The following is a 22,159-nucleotide window of genomic DNA, read 5'->3' as shown; positions in this document are numbered from 1 at the left end:
TTACTTGAACTATGTAAAAAAGAAATTAATGACTTATTACACAACTGAATCATTAGTCCCAGTAAATCACCATGGTCTTGCTCTGCTTTTTATGTTAATAAAAATGCTGAATTAGAACGTGGTGTCCCTCGTTTGGTTATCAATTATAAACCTTTAAATGATGTTCTCGAATGGATTCGATATCCTATTCCTAATAAAAAAGATTTAATTAAACGACTTAGTCAAGCTGTTATTTTCAGTAAATTTGATTTGAAAAGTGATTTTTGGCAAATTCAAATTCATCCGAAAGACAGATATAAAACTGCATTTAATACACATTTTGGTCAATATGAATGGAATGTTATGCCATTTGGTTTAAAAAATGCTCCTAGTGAATTTCAACATATAATGAATGACATCTTCAACCCATTTAGTCATTTTTCAATTGTTTACATTGACGACATATTAATTTTTTCAAAATCAATTAGTGAACATTGGAAACATTTAACTGCATTCTTTTACACAATTAAAAGTCATGGTCTTGTCATTTCTGCTCCTAAGATTAAATTATTTCAAACTAAAATTAGATTTTTAGGCTATGATATTCATCATAATACTATTTTACCCATTAGTCGATCCATTGAATTTGCATCTAAATTTCCTGATGAAATTCTTGATAAAACCCAACTACAAAGGTTCTTAGGCTCCCTTAATTACATTGCTGAATTTTATAAAGACCTTAGGAAAACTTGTCAACCTCTATTTGATAGGTTAAAGGATAATCCTCCTCCTTGGTCTTCTGTTCATACATCTATCGTTAAACAAGTCAAACAATATGTCAAGTCTCTTCCTTGTCTTGGTATTCCTACTGAAAATTCGTTCAAAATTATTCAAACTGATGCTTCCGATATTGGTTATGGTGGCATTCTTCTTCAGAAAGTTACTCCTCAGTCCTCTGAACAAATTGTTCGCTATCATTCTGGTGTCTGGAATAAAGCACAATTAAATTACAGTACTATTAAAAAAGAAATTTTATCCACTGTTTTATGTATTCAAAAATTTCAGGATGATATTTTAAATCAAAAATTCTTGCTTCGTGTTGATTGCAAATCTGCTAAATATGTTATTGAAAAAGATGTTCAAAACCTTGCTAGTAAACAAATTTTTGCCCGATGGCAAGCTATTTTAAGTATATTTGATTTTGATATTACCTATATACATGGTTGTCAAAATTCCCTTCCTGATTTTCTTACCCGAGAATTTTTACAGGGGGGTAAGGGATGACTGTACCATTTACTTCTTACCACAAATCCCGCATTTCCTATTTCAAAACCCAGATTAAACTGCTTACCTATCGTATTCACCGCCTCAAATTAGCCCGACCAACTACCAAACGAGCCCAATATATCAATTACCATCAACTTCAAGCCCGTCGCAATTTACTTGCTCACAACTACAATTGTTTACATCGCCATCAAGATTATTTAGATCTTCTTTCTGGTTGCTAACCATTATTTCTTTCTCAGCAGATGTCTCAACCAAGGCCTCCCTCAAAGGCTTTGGCCTCATCCTCCAGTAAACCTAATCAACTTATTGTCCCTCCTCCTTTGGAGTCAGTCACCCCATCTTATTCACTCGAAATGGTTAACCGTTACCAAACTCTTGGTACCATTCATCGTCCTGATTATTCATCTGCATTGGCTTCTGATCCTTTTACATCTAGCCAATCAGTTTCAGTTACTCCATTCCCTATTAATCCTGTTAAACCATCCTGATCTGAATACACCAATTCACATGTCACTAACCTGTTCTACAAAGAACCCAGTCACCCAAAAAATCAAACCATCAATGACATTGCTAAATTCTATTTTGGCTCTGGATGCCATTTCACCCTTTCCCATCCAGAGAAAACCCTCGCCTACTACAAAGATATTCTAATCAATCACCATTCCATTTTGATTAAGCCAATCCAGGATCACACCTATGCTTACAAGATCCTATATCATTCCATTTATATTCACAACATTGTTTCCATGGCTGAATGGGGTAATCCTAATCAGCTTCGTGATTTACCTGGTCATTCTATTCAATATAATTACCATGACTACGTTGATGCTTGGTTCAAGATTTTCTTGTACCAAAATGAAACTTTCAGTCATTCTTGGTTCATCTCATTTGATCAAAAATTCAAATCTGAGTTACCTACTTGGTTTCTGAGATGGTGGACTCATTATGGCGCCATTTCAGACATCCTCCCTGATGATCTTAGTAACATAATTCATTATTTTGCTTCTATTTACCCATTTTCTACTCACCAACGGCAATTTCCCTTATTGCTCATATTTATTGCCAAATACAAAATTCCCTGGATATTCAAATGGTACTATGGGATTGATGATAACATCATCATTCGCCAACATACAGTCAAATGGTGGGTCAAGTATAATGTTCCCAGAATTCTTGAAATTGTTCAAGACGAATTCCCACCTGATCAATGTGCTCCAACTCCTGCTCTTGCTAAAGCCCAGCAGAACCCAACTGCTGCAGTTACTCAAGGAAGTCAGCCCAGTCTTCCTCCAGTCAACCTTGGAAGCCCCTCATCTAGTGGTTCCAAACCCAAATCATCCAAATCCAAGTCCAAAGTTGTTGCTGCTCAACCAGCCCAATCAAAGCCTAAAGCAAAGTCCAATGTCAAGGCGAAGCCCATTCCACCTCCTGTTCAGCCCAAAGGCAAGTCCAAAGGAAAAGCCCAATCATCCAAAGAAGACATGATCCAGTTAGCCCATCGACTTTTGGATCAAGCTAAAGCCCAATCCACCAGTTCAGAAGATGGTTCAGATTAGATCCATTCCTCTGAAGAATCAACTAATCAGTATTCAGGACCCGAGTTTCAAGATGTTCAGGATCCATTTGTCTGATCAACATTGGATTCCATATAGATACAAATTAGCTTCAATCAATACTCTTTTGAGAAAAGCTGCCAATTTGTATTTATATTGATTCCTTTATTCACATGATCCACCAAAAGTAATGAATAGTAAAAGTTACTGTTCACGTTTACTGTTCACCGTCACTATTCACCCAATCAACTTTTGCTAAAGGCTGTTCAGCTGTGCAATCACCCCACCGAAAGCATCCGACAGCATCTCCTTTACTTCATGATCTACCAGCTGCTTTCAGAAGTCACATGCTCACTGTTCTACTTTTTATTTCTATATATTGTAATCAATTGTAAGCATTCAGGCATTCTTCAATTTTCTTCTCCCTCTTTGTTGTAAGAAAACCAGAGTGTGCTGAGTGCTCTTAAAATTCTCCCTTTGCACCTAGTTAAGATCCTTGCAGTTGCTACAATTGTAATTATAAGTTATTTTAAATGTTTAAAGTTTTAAATTGTAAGTTATTTTAAATGTTTAAAGTTTTAAATATGTGCATTCCATCTCTGTTTTGATTTCGTAATCCATCTCCTTCATTCTGTATGTGCTGTCTACTAATTCAATTTTAGTCGCCAATTGTCCTACTTTCAGCGACGAAATTTACATTTTTGGTCGCCAAAACTGCTTTTTGTTGTAGTGAAATCAGGTACACTACAATAAAGAGTGAGATAGGGAGTTTATTGGAGTGAATTTTGAAAATTTAACCGTCTATTATAGCTAACGAGGAAAAATAGAGAGGCTATTGAAAATGATATTAAAAAATATAAGTTATTTATTCTGTTTCATTTTGTTATTCTATCCAAATTATTAGTTATATTTGAAAGTCAAAGTAAAAAATATATATAATTTTTCAAAACTATCGTTTAAAAGTGGATATAAGTAGGTAAAGAAAAATTTATGAATAAATGTCCATATGTAAAAAGAGAGTAGGAGGATATGTAAAAAGAGAGTAGGAGGGTATTGCCAAAAATAGTATTTCAAAATTTGAATGTTTCCTTGAAAGGTTAAAATTTCCAAAAAAATGACTAACAAATTGTTGGCACCATAAATCTGTAATTTTTATTATTATTTATTATTTATATAATTGCAGGACATGTGGCATCCTCCTATTCATTTGGAGGTTATGAAAAGTTATGAAATGTGAAAAGATGATGGAGAATGAAGTAGAGAACATGGAACATTAATTGGAGGTTAAAGGAAATTATGAAGACATGGAGGAATGTGTGGCATTATGGGAATGAAGATGGAAAAGTGGGTGGTTTTAGGTGGTCATTAAGTAGTTATTGCTGAAAGTTTTTTCCTACAAATATTTGTTTATAAATAGCCACTCATGGCTACATTGGAAAGGATCCAGAACTTAAATCAAAGACAATTGATTTCAATATTTCTTGTCATTTTCCTTATCTAAGGAGTAGTTTAACATAGATTTATATTTCGAAGCATTTATTTTCAGCATTTCCATTTCGAAGCATTTTATGCACTTTCTTTTCGAAGCATAGGAGTAGAGGTAAGTAATTATTACTTCGATTGTTCACTCAATCATCTTTCTCCGTCCGTCATTCTTCTTTTAATTTTTGTTTTCTCTACACTTGGCAATTTTGAAGTCCTCTTTGTTGAGGCAAAAGAACCGTCAACGCAATCGCTTGATAATTGGCTTGAATTTAATCTGTAAGGATTTTTCAATCCTTGCTGGCACGCTCGCATTTATGATATTTTCTTTCGTAGGAAAAATAAGCCAACAATTTTTGACACGCTCGGTGGGACGTCAAGTGTAAGAAATGAAAAATGAAATGGATTTGTCCATTTCAAATAGCCTAGATGAAATCTATTGGTGTAAACAAAAAATTTTGGAACTTCAAGAAGAGATCCATTTTATTTGTGAAACAAACTTCCATCCATTACAATATTATTTGGTGGAAGAAAAAAGACATGATTTAATTAGAGAAATTCATGAACTTGATATGGGAATTTGCCAATGGAATGACGAGTTGTCAACTCTCACTACCAAGTCTTTAACTGAGGCTTTAATGGTCGGAATTGGTGAATTTTTTCAGAATTTTTCCATGGTTGAAAATAGCAAAAACAAAGAGTTGATTTTATCAATGGCTCGGGGGGTTCAAGAGCCCATTTTTAAAGAGCCAAATTATGAAATTAACATAACGAAAGAGCATGTTTTTGAGCCAAATTTGGCTAAAAATGATGTTTCATATATGACTCGGGGGGTCCAAAAACCAATTTTTAGAGAGTCAAGTCATGAAAATAACATTCTTATGAGGGATTTTCATAAGCCATTAATGGCTAACATGGGAAAACAACCCATTTTGCCAAAGAATTATGAAAATCAATTCGGCGAAAGTCATGTTTTTAAACCAAACATGGTCAAGAATAATGAACAAGCCACTGTTCATGAATTCAAATTTTTTGAAAATTTTCAAAGTGTCAAAAAGTATGAATTTTCATGGTCACGCTATACCATGACTTTTGTTGTTCAAAATCTATTTTGGATTTATGGATCACATCAAATGTTGACTTTGATGGAATGGCTAGCAAATAATATTTCGTTATTGAAATATATTGGGCCAAAAATATGGTTGATCCATAAAACCATCATCATTTGGTTTTGTGGTTACCTTCAAAATATGTCCCAAGACACTTCGAAGCATGTTATTCATTGAAATATCATTTTATAGCCATTAATGGCTTGTTAAAATGCCAAACTAATTTCATAGTGATCCAACTCTTTGGATTATGTATGAAGAGATGTCGTGAGCACTTTCAAATGACGACTTTGATCCTTTAGTAACATATGTGACTTTCGAATGGTGATTTTGATAGCAATAAACACCTTCGAAATGTAACATGGGGTGAGAAAACTTTTGAAATGTGTATCTCTCTTCAAATATATGTAAAATGATAATTAATTAGTTGTCGAATAATGCCTATTTTTCGCATGATAAGTTGGTTCGAAGAACAATAGTTTTGGTGTCTTCGAAGAATTAATAATTGGTTCGAAGCACAAAATTAATATTTTCATTAATTATGTATGAACCAGAACATACAAAATTTGAATAACCACAATATTGGCCAAAAGTTGCTTCGAAGGCCCTTTTGCCATAATTTTGTAAGCTTCGAAGCACTCCATCTTGCATTAACAGCTTCAAAGAAACAATAATGATGGTTGTGAACCTTCGAAGCTTTGCCAAATATTTCCAAGGATGTAATTTGTCCTTTGTCGGTACTTTCAACCTTCGAAAGATAATTTTAGTCCTTTACACCGCCTTCGAAGCTTGTTACTTGTCCATAATAGCTAGCATTCGAGACATCTAGTCATAATTTCATACTCATTGGAAGCACTTTATTGGTGCTATTATATCATTCGAAGCACTTTATTGCTTAAATTAGTCATGTGCTTGGTTCAGCTCTTCAAAAATTCAAGTAAACATCATTTCCTCTTATTCATTTGGAAGTTAAAAGAAGTTATAGAGATAATGAAGAATATGAATGACAAAGTGGATGAGTGGGAGGACAAAGTGGATGAGTGGAAGGACACATGGCAAGACAAGAATGAAGATGGAAGAAATGGGTAGTTACTAAGTAGTTATTGCTGTATTTTTTCTTCTATAAATAGCCATTAATGGCTACATTGTAAAGATCCAGAACTCAAATCAAAGACACTCGATTTCAATATTTCTTGTCATTTTCCTTATCTTAGGAGTAGTTTAACATAGATTTATATTTCGAAGCATTTATTTTCAGCATTTTCATTTCGATGCATTTTGTGCACCTCCTTTTCGAAGTATAAGAGTAGAGGTAAGTAATTAGTACTTTGATTGTTCACTCAATCGTCCTTCTCCGTCCCTCATTCTTCTTTTAATTTTTCTTTTTTCTACACTTTCGCAATTTTGAAGTCCTCTTTGTTGTGGCAAAAGAACCGTCAACGCAATCGCTTGATAATTGGCTTGAATTTAATCTGTAAGGATTTTTCAATTCTTGCTAGCATGCTCGCATTTATGATATTTTCCTTCGTAGGAAAAATAAGCCAATAATTTTTGGCACGCCCAGTGGGACCGCCAAGTGTAAGAAATGACAAACTATTTGGATTTCGCCATTCGAACTTGTCAATATGAAATATATTGGCGTGAAAGAGAAATTTTGGATCTTCAAAAAGAGATCCATTTTCTTGATGAAATAAACTTTCATCCCTTACAATATTATTTGGTGGAAGAAAAAAGACACCATTTAATTGGAGAAATTCATCAACTTGATATGGAAATTCGCCAATGGAATGATGAGTTATCAACTCTCACTACCAAGTTTTTAACTGAGGCTTTAATGGCCAGAATTGGTGAATTTTTTCAGAATTTTTTCATGGTTAAAAATAGCAAAAGCAAAGAGTTGATTTCATCAATGGCTCGGGGGGTTCAAGAGTCCGTTTTAAAAGAGCCAAATTATGAAATTAGCACAACGAAAGAGCATGTTCTTGAGCCAAATTTGGCTAAGAATGATGTTCCATGTATGACTCGGGGGGTCCAAAAACCAAATTTTAGAGAGTCAAGTCATGAAAATAACATATCTATGGATGATTTTCATAAGCCATTAATGACTAACATGGAAAAACAACCCACTTTGCCAAATAATTATGAAAACCTATTCGGAAAAAGTCATGTTTTTAAAACAAACATGGTCAAGAATAATGAACAGGCCACTGTTCATGAATTCAAAATTTTTGACATTTTACAAAATGTCAAAAAGTATGAATTTTCATGGTCACACCATACCATGACTTTTGGTGTTCAAAATCCTTTTTGGATTTGTGGTTCACATCAAAATATAATTTTGATGATGTGGCTAATAAAATTAACAAATTGTTCTTATGAGTTCGAAGCACTAAGAACAAGGGATGACCATTTAAAATGCATGAATTTGGTTAGAAAAAGCCTTGTGCATTTAAATAAATGGTTGAGAATGTTTATCTTTTCAAATTGATGGCCAGTTGTTTGTATGTACACAATCAAAGTATCGAAGATACATTCGAAGCATTAAGAGTTGTTTCGAAAGTTGATTACTTCACCTTCGAAGCTGTATAAAGCTTTGAAGATACATTCGAAACATCAAGAGTTGTTTCGAAGGTTGATTACTTCACCTTCGAAACTGTATAAAGCTTTGAAAACTTTCGAAATGTGTAGTTCTCTTCAAATATATGTAAAATGACAATTAATTAGTTGTCGAATAATGCCTATTTTTCGCATGATAAGTTGGTTCGAAGAACAATAGTTTTGGTGTCTTCGAAGAATTAATAATTGGTTCGAAGCACAAAATTAATATTTTCATTAATTATGTATGAACCAGAACATACAAAATTTGAATAACCACAATGTTGGCCAAAAGTTGCTTCGAAGGCCCTTTTGCCATAATTTTGTAAGTTTCGAAGCACTCCATCTTGCATTAACAGCTTCAAAGAAGCAATAATGGTGGTTGTGAACCTTCGAAGCTTTGCTGAATATTTCCAAGGATGTAATTTGTCCTTTGTCGGTACTTTCAACCTTCGAAAGATAATTTTAGTCCTTTACACCACCTTCGAAGCTTGTTACTAGTCCATAATAGCTAGCATTCGAGACATCTAGTCATAATTTCATACTCATTCGAAGCACTTTATTGGTGCTATTATATCATTCGAAGCACTTTATTGCTTAGATTAGTCATGTGCTTGGTTCGACCGTTCAAAAATTCAAGTAAACATCATTTCCTCTTATTCATTTGGAAGTTAAAAGAAGTTATAGAGATAATGAAGAATATGAATGACAAAGTGGATGAGTGAGAGGACAAAGTGGATGAGTGGAAGGACACATGGCAAGACAAGAATGAAGATGGAAGAAATGGGTAGTTACTAAGTAATTATTGCTGTATTTTTTCTTCTATAAATAGCCATTAATGGCTACATTGTAAAGATCCAGAACTCAAATCAAAGACACTCGATTTCAATATTTCTTGTCATTTTCCTTATCTTAGGAGTAGTTTAACATAGATTTATATTTCGAAGCATTTATTTTCAGCATTTTCATTTCGATGCATTTTATGCACTTCATTTTCGAAGCATAGGAGTAGAGGTAAGTAATTAGTACTTTGATTGTTCACTCAATCGTCCTTCTCTATCCCTCATTCTTCTTTTAATTTTTCTTTTCTCTACACTTTCACAATTTTGAAGTCCTCTTTGTTGAGGCAAAAGAACCGTCAACGCAATCGCTTGATAATTGGCTTGAATTTAATCTGTAAGGATTTTTCAATCCTTGCTGGCACGCTCGCATTTATGATATTTTCCTTCCTAGGAAAAATAAGCCAACAATTTTTGGCACGCCCAGTGGGACCGCCAAGTGTAAGAAATGACAAACTATTTGGATTTCGCCATTCGAACTTGTCAATATGAAATATATTGGCGTGAAAGAGAAATTTTAGATCTTCAAGAAGAGATTCATTTTCTTGATGAAATAAACTTTCATCCCTTACAATATTATTTGGTGGAAGAAAAAAGACACCATTTAATTGGAGAAATTCATCAACTTGATATGGAAATTCGCCTTTTCGCCAATGGAATGATGAGTTATCAACTCTCACTACCAAGTCTTTAACTGAGGCTTTAATGGCCGGAATTGGTGAATTTTTTCAGAATTTTTCCATGGTTAAAAATAGCAAAAGCAAAGAGTTGATTTCATCAATGGCTCGGAGGGTTCAAGAGTCCGTTTTAAAAGAGCCAAATTATGAAATTAACACAACGAAAGAGCATGTTCTTGAGCCAAATTTGGCTAAGAATGATGTTCCATGTATGACTCGGGGGGTCCAAAAACCAAATTTTAGAGAGTCAAGTCATGAAAATAACATATCTATGGGTGATTGTCATAAGCCATTAATGGCTAACATGGAAAAACAACCCACTTTGCCAAATAATTATGAAAACCTATTCGGCAAAAGTCATGTTTTTAAAACAAACATGGTCAAGAATAATGAACAAGTCACTGTTCATGAATTCAAAATTTTTGACATTTTTCAAAATGTCAAAAAGTATGAATTTTCATGGTCACACCATACCATGACTTTTGGTGTTCAAAATCCTTTTTGGATTTGTGGTTCACATCAAAATATAATTTTGATGATGTGGATGATAAAATTAACAAATTGTTCTTATGAGTTCGAAGCACTAAGAATAAGGGATGACCATTTAAAATGCATGAATTTGGTTAGAAAAAGCCTGTGCATTTAAATAAATGGTTGAGAATAGCTTATCTTTTCAAATTGATGGCCAGTTGTTTGTATGTACGCAATCAAAGCATCGAAGATACATTCGAAGCATCAAGAGTTGTTTCGAAGGTTGATTACTTCACCTTCGAAGCTGTATAAAGCTTTGAAGATACATTCGAAACATCAAGAGTTGTTTCGAAGGTTGATTACTTCACCTTCGAAACTGTATAAAGCTTTGAAAACTTTCGAAATGTGTAGTTCTCTTCAAATATATGTAAAATGACAATTAATTAGTTGTCGAATAATGCCTACTTTTCGCATGATAAGTTGGTTCAAAGAACAATAGTTTTGGTGTCTTCGAAGAATTAATAATTGGTTCGAAGCACAAAATTAATATTTTCATTAATTATGTATGAACCAGAACATACAAAATTTGAATAACCACAATGTTGGCCAAAAGTTGCTTCGAAGGCCTTTTTGCCATAATTTTGTAAGTTTCGAAGCACTCCATCTTGCATTAACAGCTTCAAAGAAGCAATAATGGTGGTTGTGAACCTTCGAAGCTTTGCCGAATATTTCCAAGGATGTAATTTGTCCTTTGTCGGCACTTTCAACCTTCGAAAGATAATTTTAGTCCTTTACACCACCTTCGAAGCTTGTTACTAGTCCATAATAGCTAGCATTCGAGACATCTAGTCATAATTTCATACTCATTCGAAGCACTTTATTGGTGCTATTATATCATTCGAAGCACTTTATTTCTTAGATTAGTCATGTGCTTGGTTCGACCGTTCAAAAATTCAAGTAAACATCATTTCCTCTTATTCATTTGGAAGTTAAAAGAAGTTATAGAGATAATGGAGAATATGAATGACAAAGTGGATGAGTGGGAGGACAAAGTGGATGAGTGGAAGGACACATGGCAAGATAAGAATGAAGATGGAAGAAATGGGTAGTTACTAAGTAGTTATTGTTGTATTTTTTCTTCTATAAATAGCCATTAATGGCTACATTGTAAAGATCCAGAACTCAAATCAAAGACACTCGATTTCAATATTTCTTGTCATTTTCCTTATCTTAGGAGTAGTTTAACATAGATTTATATTTCGAAGCATTTATTTTCAGCATTTTCATTTCGATGCATTTTATGCACTTCATTTTCGAAGCATAGGAGTAGAGGTAAGTAATTAGTACTTTGATTGTTCACTCAATCGTCCTTCTTTATCCCTCATTCTTCTTTTAATTTTTCTTTTCTTTACACTTTCACAATTTTGAAGTCCTCTTTGTTGAGGCAAAAGAACCGTCAACGCAATCGCTTGATAATTGGCTTGAATTTAATCTGTAAGGATTTTTCAATCCTTACTGGCACGCTCGCATTTATGATATTTTCCTTCATAGGAAAAATAAGCCAACAATTTTTGGCACGCCCAGTGAGACCGCCAAGTGTAAGAAATGACAAACTATTTGGATTTCGCCATTCGAACTTGTCAATATGAAATATATTGGCGTGAAAGAGAAATTTTAGATCTTCAAGAAGAGATTCATTTTCTTGATGAAATAAACTTTCATCCCTTACAATATTATTTGGTGGAAGAAAAAAGACACCATTTAATTGGAGAAATTCATTAACTTGATATGGAAATTCGCCTTTTCGCCAATGGAATGATGAGTTATCAACTCTCACTACCAAGTCTTTAACTGAGGCTTTAATGGCCGGAATTGGTGAATTTTTTCAGAATTTTTCCATGGTTAAAAATAGCAAAAGCAAAGAGTTGATTTCATCAATGGCTCGGAGGGTTCAAGAGTTCGTTTTAAAAGAGCCAAATTATGAAATTAACACAACGAAAGAGCATGTTCTTGAGCCAAATTTGGCTAAGAATGATGTTCCATGTATGACTCGGGGGTCCAAAAACCAAATTTTAGAGAGTCAAGTCATGAAAATAACATATCTATGGGTGATTTTCATAAGCCATTAATGGCTAACATAGAAAAATAACCCACTTTGCCAAATAATTATGAAAACCTATTCAGCAAAAGTCATGTTTTTAAAACAAACATGGTCAAGAATAATGAACAAGCCACTGTTCATGAATTCAAAATTTTTGACATTTTTCAAAATGTCAAAAAAAATGAATTTTCATGGGCACACCATACCATGACTTTTGGTGTTCAAAATCCTTTTGGATTTGTGGTTCACATCAAAATATAATTTTGATGATGTGGCTGATAAAATTAACAAATTGTTCTTATGAGTTCGAAGCACTAAGAATAAGGGATAACCATTTAAAATGCATGAATTTGGCTAGAAAAAGTCTGTGCATTTAAATAAATGGTTGAGAATGGCTTATCTTTTCAAATTGATGGCCAGTTGTTTGTATGTACGCAATCAAAGCATCGAAGATACATTCGAAGCATCAAGAGTTGTTTCGAATGTTGATTACTTCACCTTCGAAGCTGTATAAAGTTTTGACGATACATTCGAAACATCAAGAGTTGTTTCGAAGGTTGATTACTTCACCTTCAAAACTGTATAAAGCTTTAAAAACTTTCGAAATGTGTACATCTCTTTAAATATATGTAAAATGACAATTAATTAGTGGTCGAATAATGCCTGTTTTTGGCATGATAAGTTGGTTCGAAGAACAACAGTTTTGGTGTCTTCGAAGAATTAATAACTGGTTCGAAGCACAAAATTAATATTTTCATTAATTATGTATGAACCAGAACATACAAAATGTGAATAACTACAATGTTGGCCAAAAGCTGCTTCGAAGGCTCTTTTGCCATACTTTTGTAAGCTCCGAAGCACTCCATCTTTGCATTAACAGTTTCGAAGAAACAATAATGGTGGTTGTGAACCTTCGAAACTTTGCCGAGTATTTCTAAGGATGTAATTTGTCATTTGTCGGCACTTTCAACCTTCGAAAGATGATTTTGGTCCTTTGTACCACCTTTGAAGCTTGTTACTAGTCCGTAATAGCTAGCATTCGAGACATCTAGTCATAATTTCATACTCATTCGAAACACTTCATTGGTGCTATTATATCATTCGAAGCACTTTGTTGATATTATTCGAAGCATTTTATTGCTTAGATTAGTCATGTGCTTGGTTTGACCCTTCAAAAATTCAAGTAAACATCATTTTAAAGGGCCGCGAGGGGTAATGTTAGCACCATAAATCTGTAATTTTTATTATTATTTCTTATTTATATAATTGCAAGACACATGGCATCCTCTTATTCATTTGGAAGTTAAAAGAAGTTATAGAGATAATGGAGAATATGAAGGACAAAGTGGATGAGTAGGAGGACAAAGTGGATGAGTGGAAGGACATATGGCAAGACAAGAATGAAGATGGAAGAAATGGGTAGTTAATAAGTAGTTATTGCTGTATTTTTTCTTCTATAAATAGCCATTAATGGTTACATTGTAAAAATCCAGAACTCAAATCAAAGACACTCGATTTCAATATTTCTTGTCATTTTCCTTATCTTAGGAGTAGTTTAATATAGATTTATATTTCGAAGCATTTATTTTCAGCATTTTCATTTCGATGCATTTTATGCACTTCATTTTCGAAGCATAGGAGTAGAGGTAAGTAATTAGTACTTTGATTGTTCACTCAATCGTCCTTCTCTGTCCCTCATTCTTCTTTTAATTTTTCTTTTTTCTACACTTTGGCAATTTTGAAGTCCTCTTTGTTGAGGCAAAAGAACCGTCAACGCAATCGCTTGATAATTGGCTTGAATTTAATCTGTAAGGATTTTTCAATCCTTCCTAACAAGCTCGCATTTATGATATTTTCCTTCATAGAAAAAATAAGCCAACACAAACCTTTAAATTTAACTTTGACCGTTTACTTAGTTAAATTTAAATTATGGAGTGATTTAATTATTGCAATTAGAATTTAGAAAGTGAAAGATCAAAGCAAAATTCAAATAAAAATTAAAAGGTGAAAGAAAATAATTGAACTAATATTTTGTTTGAATTATTTTATTAGGAGTGTATTCAGTGACTATAGATGCAGAGGAAGGTCTAGCAAAGATTTCAGGAGAGGTGGATCCAAACATACTTCTCTCAGCCTTGGGGAGAAGTGGAAGACATGCAGAGCTCAAATGGGTGATGCTCAAAAGTACGGCACCAAACAGAGCCTATTACGACGATCACGGTCACAGTCACGGTTATCAGGCACTAGAGCAACCTTACGGGAGCAGATCTAGACATTGCCCGAGGGTGTATGGTGCGACACACACCATAGTTACTGCCCTCGGACAGTGCCAAAGTATCCGCACCACAACTCGAGCGACTTTCCACAGTTATTGATGGAGTATTCGTGGTATGGGTCGAGCTATGGCTATCCGTCACCCTATGGTGCTCACTTATATATATACTCAGAATTTTTATATAGAACTTTATTAAAGAGATTAGTATTTAATCTATATTTAGGTTGGGTTTCATAAGTGTTTTTGTTTTAGGATGAAGAAAAAACTGATGCAATTATATAAAAAATTGTAACTACTTTGTTTTTTTTTTTAAAGGAGTATTGGAATAACTATATTGCCCTTATTTTTAAAAATAATGTATTTTTGCCATTACAAAAAAATTATAAAATACTTGGGCTTTTTTTATTTTTTTTTTGAATTATTCTTCTCTCCGGCTCTCTTTACTTCCATTTTTTTTCTTTTTATTTTTTCTTGATCAACTCTCTTCTTTTTTGAGTACCCAGCTTCATTTATGTTTTTTTTTTTGGTTTATTGTTATCTTATTTTCCAATTCTCACTTTAATTATTTTTTATATTTGATTTTCTAATTATTTTAGTACCATGCATTACTACAAATTATAAACATATAGAGGCTCTGTTTGGTTTGTTTTTGAGAAAAAAATTTCAATTTTTTTTTTTTTGAAAAAATGAAAACTAATTTGATAAAAATAAATATCAAAAAAAAAATTTAAATACTTTAAAATTATTTTTGTCATCCCAAAAGATAAAATTATGTAAAAATGACGAGTATTTTTTATTTTTTTTTACCAAATTCAGTTTTAATTTTTTGAAAAAAAAAAATTTTGCAACAAGTTTTTAAAAATCAAACCAAACATGGCATTACAAGCCTATTCAAACTATACACATCATTATTTTTAAGGTTTGTCAAATCAACGTAGTCGTAAACCCGTGCTTTGACTAATAAATTCATAGACCCTGACTAATAATTAAATCAATAAACTATCCTAGCCATTGCTTTTTGAAGCAGGTACAATATAGTTGTTTGTATCTCCAATGATCAATGACATCCAATGCATAATTTCAATACAGTAGGCTTAACACAACTGAACGGACACTCAGGCAAAGCTTTCATTCCTAACATAATGCCACTCAATGGACACACCCATACCCATTTTTTCAACAAAGGTCTTTCAATTTTTCTTTACATATATTTGTCTTCTTCAAGTGGTTGTTGAAGTGTTCCATACAACAATGAGGACATCTTCTAAGGGGTCACTTTTCAAAATCTCAATTTCCAAGTCCTTTAAAGTTTGTCATTTCAATTATGTTGTCTTTGTGTGTCTCTCTCCCTTTTTTGAACGATTTGTGTCTCTCTCTTTAGTCCCACCAATTTGGATGGATCTTCCTTCTAGATCTTACCCACCAGCACCGGCATTCATTGATATCTGCAATTGCAGAGGAGTACTGGATCAAACATGTAATCATTTAACATGAGATTGATGAGAACACAACCATTGAGAGAATTGCTTTGTAATGTGATGAGCAATGGGTACTTTAGAATATTTTTTTTTTGAGAAAATTACTATTCAGTGGTAATTTCAAAATATTATTACAGATTTATAAAAATTTATAATTTTAATTATTAATATTTATGAAAAATTTTCACTTATTTGTAATTATTTACTTACGTTGTACTGAATTATTATTATTATTTTTTAATTCATAGAAATAATCTTAAAATGATATGTCGTATAACTGAGATTTAATGTTGAAAATCTAGAATATTAAATCTCAGTCATATTACACATTACTGTAGGACGACGGACAGATCTATGCTTATTGAGAGGGTAATTTTTGGGAAAAATTGGGCCGAGCTGCGAGTTGGGCATTGAGGCCCAAAACGCGAAGGACTAAGTAAGAAGGCCGCAATAGATACTCCGGCCCAGAAGGGCAAAGTTACTCCGGCCTTGGGAAGACAAAGTTACTTCGGCCCAAGGAGGTGAAATTACTCCGGCTCAAGGAGAGATAGTTACTTCGGCCCAAGGAAGAGTAAAATTACTCCGGTCTGGAGGCTACTCACAGTTAGGCCGGTCACAGTATGTTCTGAGAAGGCCGGTTTCGGAGTTAGTCCGGTCGTGACTTACAATGGTTAGGTCGGTCAGAACTTGTTACTTGGAAGTTTGATCTAAGTACGTCAAGGTTGAACAGAACAGCCGAAGTACGGAGTTAGAGGAGAAGACCGAGCTAAGGATAGTTCGGCCCTCTGTGGCTCGGTATAGCCAATTTTACTTCGGTCAAATGGAAGTTCGGCCATAAAGAAAACCATCCCACTTGGTTTAAGCAGTGGGGGAGGGTGTAAAAGGATAAGCATTATCCTTAGGAGTATGAATCCTAGGAGGACTCTGCATGGAGAAATACAAGTCCTACTAGGATTGTGCCACGGAAAACTTATAAAAGCTCACAAGCATCACCTAGGAGGAGGTAATTGAACACAATCTTTCGGAGAACTTAGAGCTTTGTCTATTTGTCAAGTTTTCTGACTTAGGCATCGGAGAGGTTTCCGGCGCACACCCGCCGGCTAGCTCACGTTTGTGTTTTCAGGTGACAAAGCGACGTCGTACGGAGGAGCGTGGACTTGGTCAACAGGATTATACGAGGAGAATTATTTCCTCCCCGTACAATTGGCGCCGTCTGTGGGAAGAACAGACAAGAACAAAAACCTCTTGACTAAGCTTCTCCTTTTCTCATTCAATGGCACACATTGAAGACTTGCCGCAGTCCGCCGTCGACGGACTAACTCCAGAGGGGGGCACAAGGCGCGAAGGATTACCCTCTGTCCCTCCTATGGCAGATCTGGAGCCCCAACAACATAACTCCAGGAGGAGTGGCAGGAGAAGGCGGAATAGCAGCCCTCGACATTCTCAGAGTCCTGACAGGCAAAGGAGGAGGGTGGATCCTCAAGCCCTGGAAGATCGCGTGAAGGAACAAGATGAACTAATTCGAAAGATGGCGGCGGACATGGAGGCTTTAAAACGCCAGATGAAGACTAAAGATGTGGCGACAGGAGAGGGGCGCAAGCATAAGACGCCCCCTCGCCACTCAGAGAATCGTAGTAGGAATACTACGCCCTCCCAAGGAGAGAGCAGAAGCCTCAGGACAGGCGACACTCACTCCTTGTCTTCAAGAACTCGTCACTCCAGGTCTGAGAGGACGAGATCCGAAAGATCATACACTGAAGGAAGCACGTATTGGCCTTCACATTCACACCAAACCAGATCTAGACAAACAGAGCTGCCCAGGTCATCCGACTTACGAACCGTGTTAGAAGAAAAAGCACGATGCAAGGAGGATGCCAGGGCAAGAGATCCACACCGAGTTTCGGCCTTACAACGGTTGGCTCCTCGGACGCATGGAAGCGTCGAGGTTGGAATGCCAATACCGCGACCGGCCTACGAACCAACGGACAAGGCATTGGCAAGACTACAGACTTCGCTGTTTGTCCCAGCAATCGAAAACGCACCCCTACCATCAGGCTTCCTTCAGCCGAAATTCAATACATATGAAGGGAAGACGGACCCATATTCACACCTGAGCCACTTTCGCCAAGTCATGGCTGTGTACAGGCGAAACGAGGCCTTAATGTGCATACTCTTCCCGTCAAGTCTGGGCGACCTAGGCTTGACTTGGTTCGAAAAGCTCCCAGAGGGTAGCATAGCCTCCTGGGCCCAATTGGCAGAAGCGTTCGTAACAAGGTTTCGGACAAGTACTAAGACACCGGTGGAGATAGACCAGCTACTCTCCATCGACATGGGTGAAAAAGAGACCCTCAGATCTTACAACAGTCGCTACTGGGAGACATTCAACCAGATTGGAGACTGCCCCACCAATGTAGCCATTGCGCAATATAAAAGAGGCCTACCAGTAGGGAACCGACTAAGGGATTCAATTACCATGACGCCACCCCTCACCATGGAGGCCCTGATGGAGAGAGTGCATCAGCACATCAGGGTAGAAGAGGACGGCGCACGTGCAAAAGCGAAAACTAGTACGACCGCAGCACCAGAAAAGAAAACCCCTGCCAAGGTCAACACGGTCGACCGAAGTAACAAAAACGGGCGTGGCAGATGAGATAACGGAGAAGACCCAGACAAAAGATGGTTGAGAATCCGCACTGCCATAACCACGGTGTTCAAAAAACCAATATATCGAATTTTGAGCGAAATCAAAGACAAGCCTTTTGTCAAGTGGCCAGCCAAGCTAGGGGAAGGTCAGAAGAATTACGATGACAGATCACGGTGCACTTTCCACAAAGAAAAGGGGCACCGAACTGAGAATTGCACGCCACTGAGACAGCACTTGGAAGAATTGGTGGCAGCAGGCCACTTGGACGAATACATTGAAGGAGGAGTGCAGCCGGCCCCCCAAGATCATAATGACCATCCCAATAGAATGCCAATCGATGCACCACCTCAAGGCATTATCAATGTAATTCATGGAGTTTTTGAACCTGAGCGCGTATGCGAGCTCAGAGGTTCAATCAAGAAGGCTGAGCACTTTAGGGAAGTATTAAGTGCCCAACCTGCCAACAAGAAGGGGAGGACGGAGGCAACAAACGTCATGTCCTTTTCGGATAAGGACTTGGAACGAATTTATTGCCCCCATAACGATGCCCTGGTTGTCACTCTCCGAGTCAAGGATTTTGACGTCAAGCGGATTCTGATTGACCAGGGTAGTTCATGTGAGATCATGTATTACGACACATTCAAGCAACTAAAACTGCAAGACAAAGACTTGGCACCTGCAGTTTCTCCCCTGATTGGATTCAACTCCATGCCAGAGTGGCCCGTCGGCAAAATAATCCTTCCAGTCAGAGCAGGAAGTGTAACAAAACAAGTAGAGTTCTGGGTATTGAAGGTCCCCTCCACCTACAACATCATCCTGGGCAGAACATGGCTGCATGCCATGCGTTCGGTAGCGTCATCATACCATTAGGTAATGCGATTCCCCAATGACGCCGGTATAATTGAAGAAGTCTATGGCGATCAGATCATGTCAAAACAGTGCTTCGCCACAGCGAATGGAAGCCGAGCTGCCAAAGGATACGTTCATTCGGTGGAAGAACCAGAAAGTAATGAACTATTCGCGGACGTCGGCAAAGAGGCTGCTCAGAAAGCGGTGGAAGACTTGGTGGAGGTAAAAATAGATGAGAAGAACCCGGATAAGTTCTTCTTGCTTGGCTCATCATTGTCCAGCGCTGAGAGATTAGAGGTCTTGGAATTCTTGACCTCTAATATCGAAGTGTTTGCCTGGACACCTTACGACATGCCAGGCATTGATCCAAACTTCATCAGTCACCAACTCAATGTCCACCCATCCGCCAGACCAGTCATTCAACGCACACGCAGATCGGCACTCCACCACGCCGAAATAGTGGCAGAAGAGGTAGGCAACCTGCTGGAGGCAGGAGCGATAAGGGAAGTGCACTACCCAAAATGGATCTCCAACACCGTCGTAGTGCCAAAAAAGAATGGTAAATGGCGTGTCTGCGTCGACTACAAAACAGTCAACAAGGCGTGCCCAAAAGATAGCTTTCCTCTACCAAGGATAGATCAACTGGTGGACCTAACGGCAGGGCATAACCGTCTTAGCTTCCTGGATGCATACAGAGGCTACCACCAGATCGCCATGCATGAACCAGACCAGGAGGTCACATCCTTCACAACACCAAGGGGGTTATATTGCTACAAGGTCATGCCCTTTGGCCTAAAGAACGCAGGGGCGACATTCCAAAGGATGGTCACCAAGATGTTTGAACCATTGTTAGGCAGAACAATGGAGGCTTACATCGACGACATGGTGGTCAAAAGCAAGGATAAGAATGACCATCTGAAAGATTTGGGCGAGATGTTCCAGATCCTGAAGAAACACAAGTTGCGCCTCAACGCGTCCAAATGCGCATTCGGAGTTGGATTTGGCAAATTCTTGGGCTTCCTGGTGACCAACCGAGGTATAGAAGCAGACCCCTCTCAGATCAAAGCAATCCAGGAGTTGGAGAGACCAAACTCAGTCAAAGAAGTGCAGCATCTCACTGGAATGGCGGCTGCACTCAACCGGTTCATAAACAGGTCATCAGACAGGCTACGACCGTTCTTCCAGGCTTTAAAGGCCAAGTTTGAGTGGGATGAAGAATGCGACCGAGCTCTGGAAAGCTTGAAGGAGTACATGTCCTCCCCACCACTACTTGTTACTCCAGTACCTGGTGAAGAACTCTTTTTGTACCTGGCAGTCTCTCAGCACGCAGTCAGCGCGGTATTGGTTTGTGCAGAAGGAATACAACACTTGCCCATCTTTTATGTCAGCAAGACATTATTGGGAGCCGAAACAAGGTACTTACCATTGGAGAAACTAGCATTAGCATTAATGATGGCATCCAGAAAATTGGCGCACTACTTTCATGCCCACACCATAGTCGTCCTCACGGCCTTTCCACTAAAAGCTCTGTTTGAAAGGGCGAACTTTAGTGGGCGAATTTTGAAGTGGGCGGTGGAGTTGGGACAATTCGACATCAAATTCCAACCCAAGACAGCAATAAAAGCCCAATCTTTGGCAGACTTCGTCGCAGAATTTACTCCTGGAAGTCATCGTATCTGCCCAGTCGACCTGACTGACACAACCGAACTAGGGACGGAAGTTGACGCCGGAATAGCGCAACCCCTAGTGGAAGGTAGTCCAACCGAACTAAGGACGGAAGTTGACGCCGGAATAGCGCAACCCCTAGTGGAAGGTAGTCCATCAAGCACAAAGGCAAACCACACCAAGGACAACAAGGAAGAGACGAACAAAGGCTCACCAGCAGTTCAAACAGAGGACGAAGGGCAGACAGCCAATATGGACTTTGAAGAAAACACCATCCTTGACCCCACGGCATCGTCTGACCCTTCCACCTGCTGGAAACTATTCGTTGGAGAGATGTGGAAGCTCTTTGTGGATGGAGCATCCAACCGACATGGTGCAGGGCTTGGCATAGTCCTCATCTCTCCAGACGGCCTGGTTATAGAGCAAGCAATCAACCTTGGCTTCCCAGCATCCAACAATGAAGCGGAGTATGAGGCGCTTCTCGCGGGACTCAAATCGGCACACTTCATGAAAGCAACCGAACTAATGGTATACAGTGACTCTCTGCTGGTGGTAAATCAAATTTCTGGCGAATACGAAGCAAAGGATGACAGAATGGCCAAGTACCAAGAGCTAGTCAGAACGGAGATCAAGAAGTTTGATGTAGTAAGGATAGAACAAATTGGCAGGGAGGAAAACAGCCGAGCGGACGAGCTAGCAAGCCTTGCCTCAATGGCAGATACATCAATCCCTCATCCATTACTCGCCAACTTCTTACCAAAACCAAGCATAGAAGACCCCGAAGCGGAGGAAGTGTGTTGCGCAGAATTAGGCCCTTCTTGGATGGATCCCATCATCCTGTTCTTAAAAGACGGCATCCTACCAGAAGAAAAAAAAGAAGCCAACAGAATAAGGGCAAAGTCGCAGCGATTTTGGCTATCTCCATCTTTGGCATTATACAAGAAGTCGTTCTCTGGGCCTTACCTCAAGTGCGTTCATCCCAGCAAAGTAGAAGCATTCCTGTTTGAAATACACGAAGGGGTATGTGGAAGTCATCAAGGGGGAAGGTCGCTCGCTTACAGGGCTATTTCGCAAGGATATTGGTGGCCATATATGCAAGCAGACTCAGAAAAATATGTGAAGAAGTGTGAAAAATGCCAGAAATTCGCGCACCAA

General features: G+C 37.5%; 1 protein-coding gene across 7 annotated transcripts in view; it reads left to right on the top strand.

Annotated features, from left to right (window-relative positions):
• ATSPO11-1 (Spo11/DNA topoisomerase VI, subunit A protein) overlaps nt 1-14,605 on the top strand; it is a 32,207-nt gene extending 17,602 nt beyond the window's left edge. For 6 of the 7 annotated variants that reach the window (XM_082881707.1, XM_082881705.1, XM_082881709.1 and 3 more), the window contains one exon: nt 14,146-14,605. In XM_082881707.1, coding sequence (XP_082737833.1) covers nt 14,146-14,468 — 323 coding nt within the window. In that variant the 3' untranslated portion in view covers nt 14,469-14,605. Of the gene's footprint in view, nt 1-4,002; nt 4,159-14,145 lie in introns of those variants that run through there. The other variant, XM_082881710.1, reaches the window with a different exon arrangement.
• The last annotated feature ends 7,554 nt before the right edge of the window (nt 14,606-22,159 follow it).

This window comes from Camellia sinensis, chromosome 7 (genome assembly GCF_055761805.1).
Source record: "Camellia sinensis isolate YWXY chromosome 7, ASM5576180v1, whole genome shotgun sequence".
Lineage (NCBI taxonomy): Eukaryota > Viridiplantae > Streptophyta > Magnoliopsida > Ericales > Theaceae > Camellia > Camellia sinensis.
The sequence above is the reverse complement of the archived record's forward strand: the minus strand, read 5'-3'. Positions and strand labels throughout refer to the sequence as shown.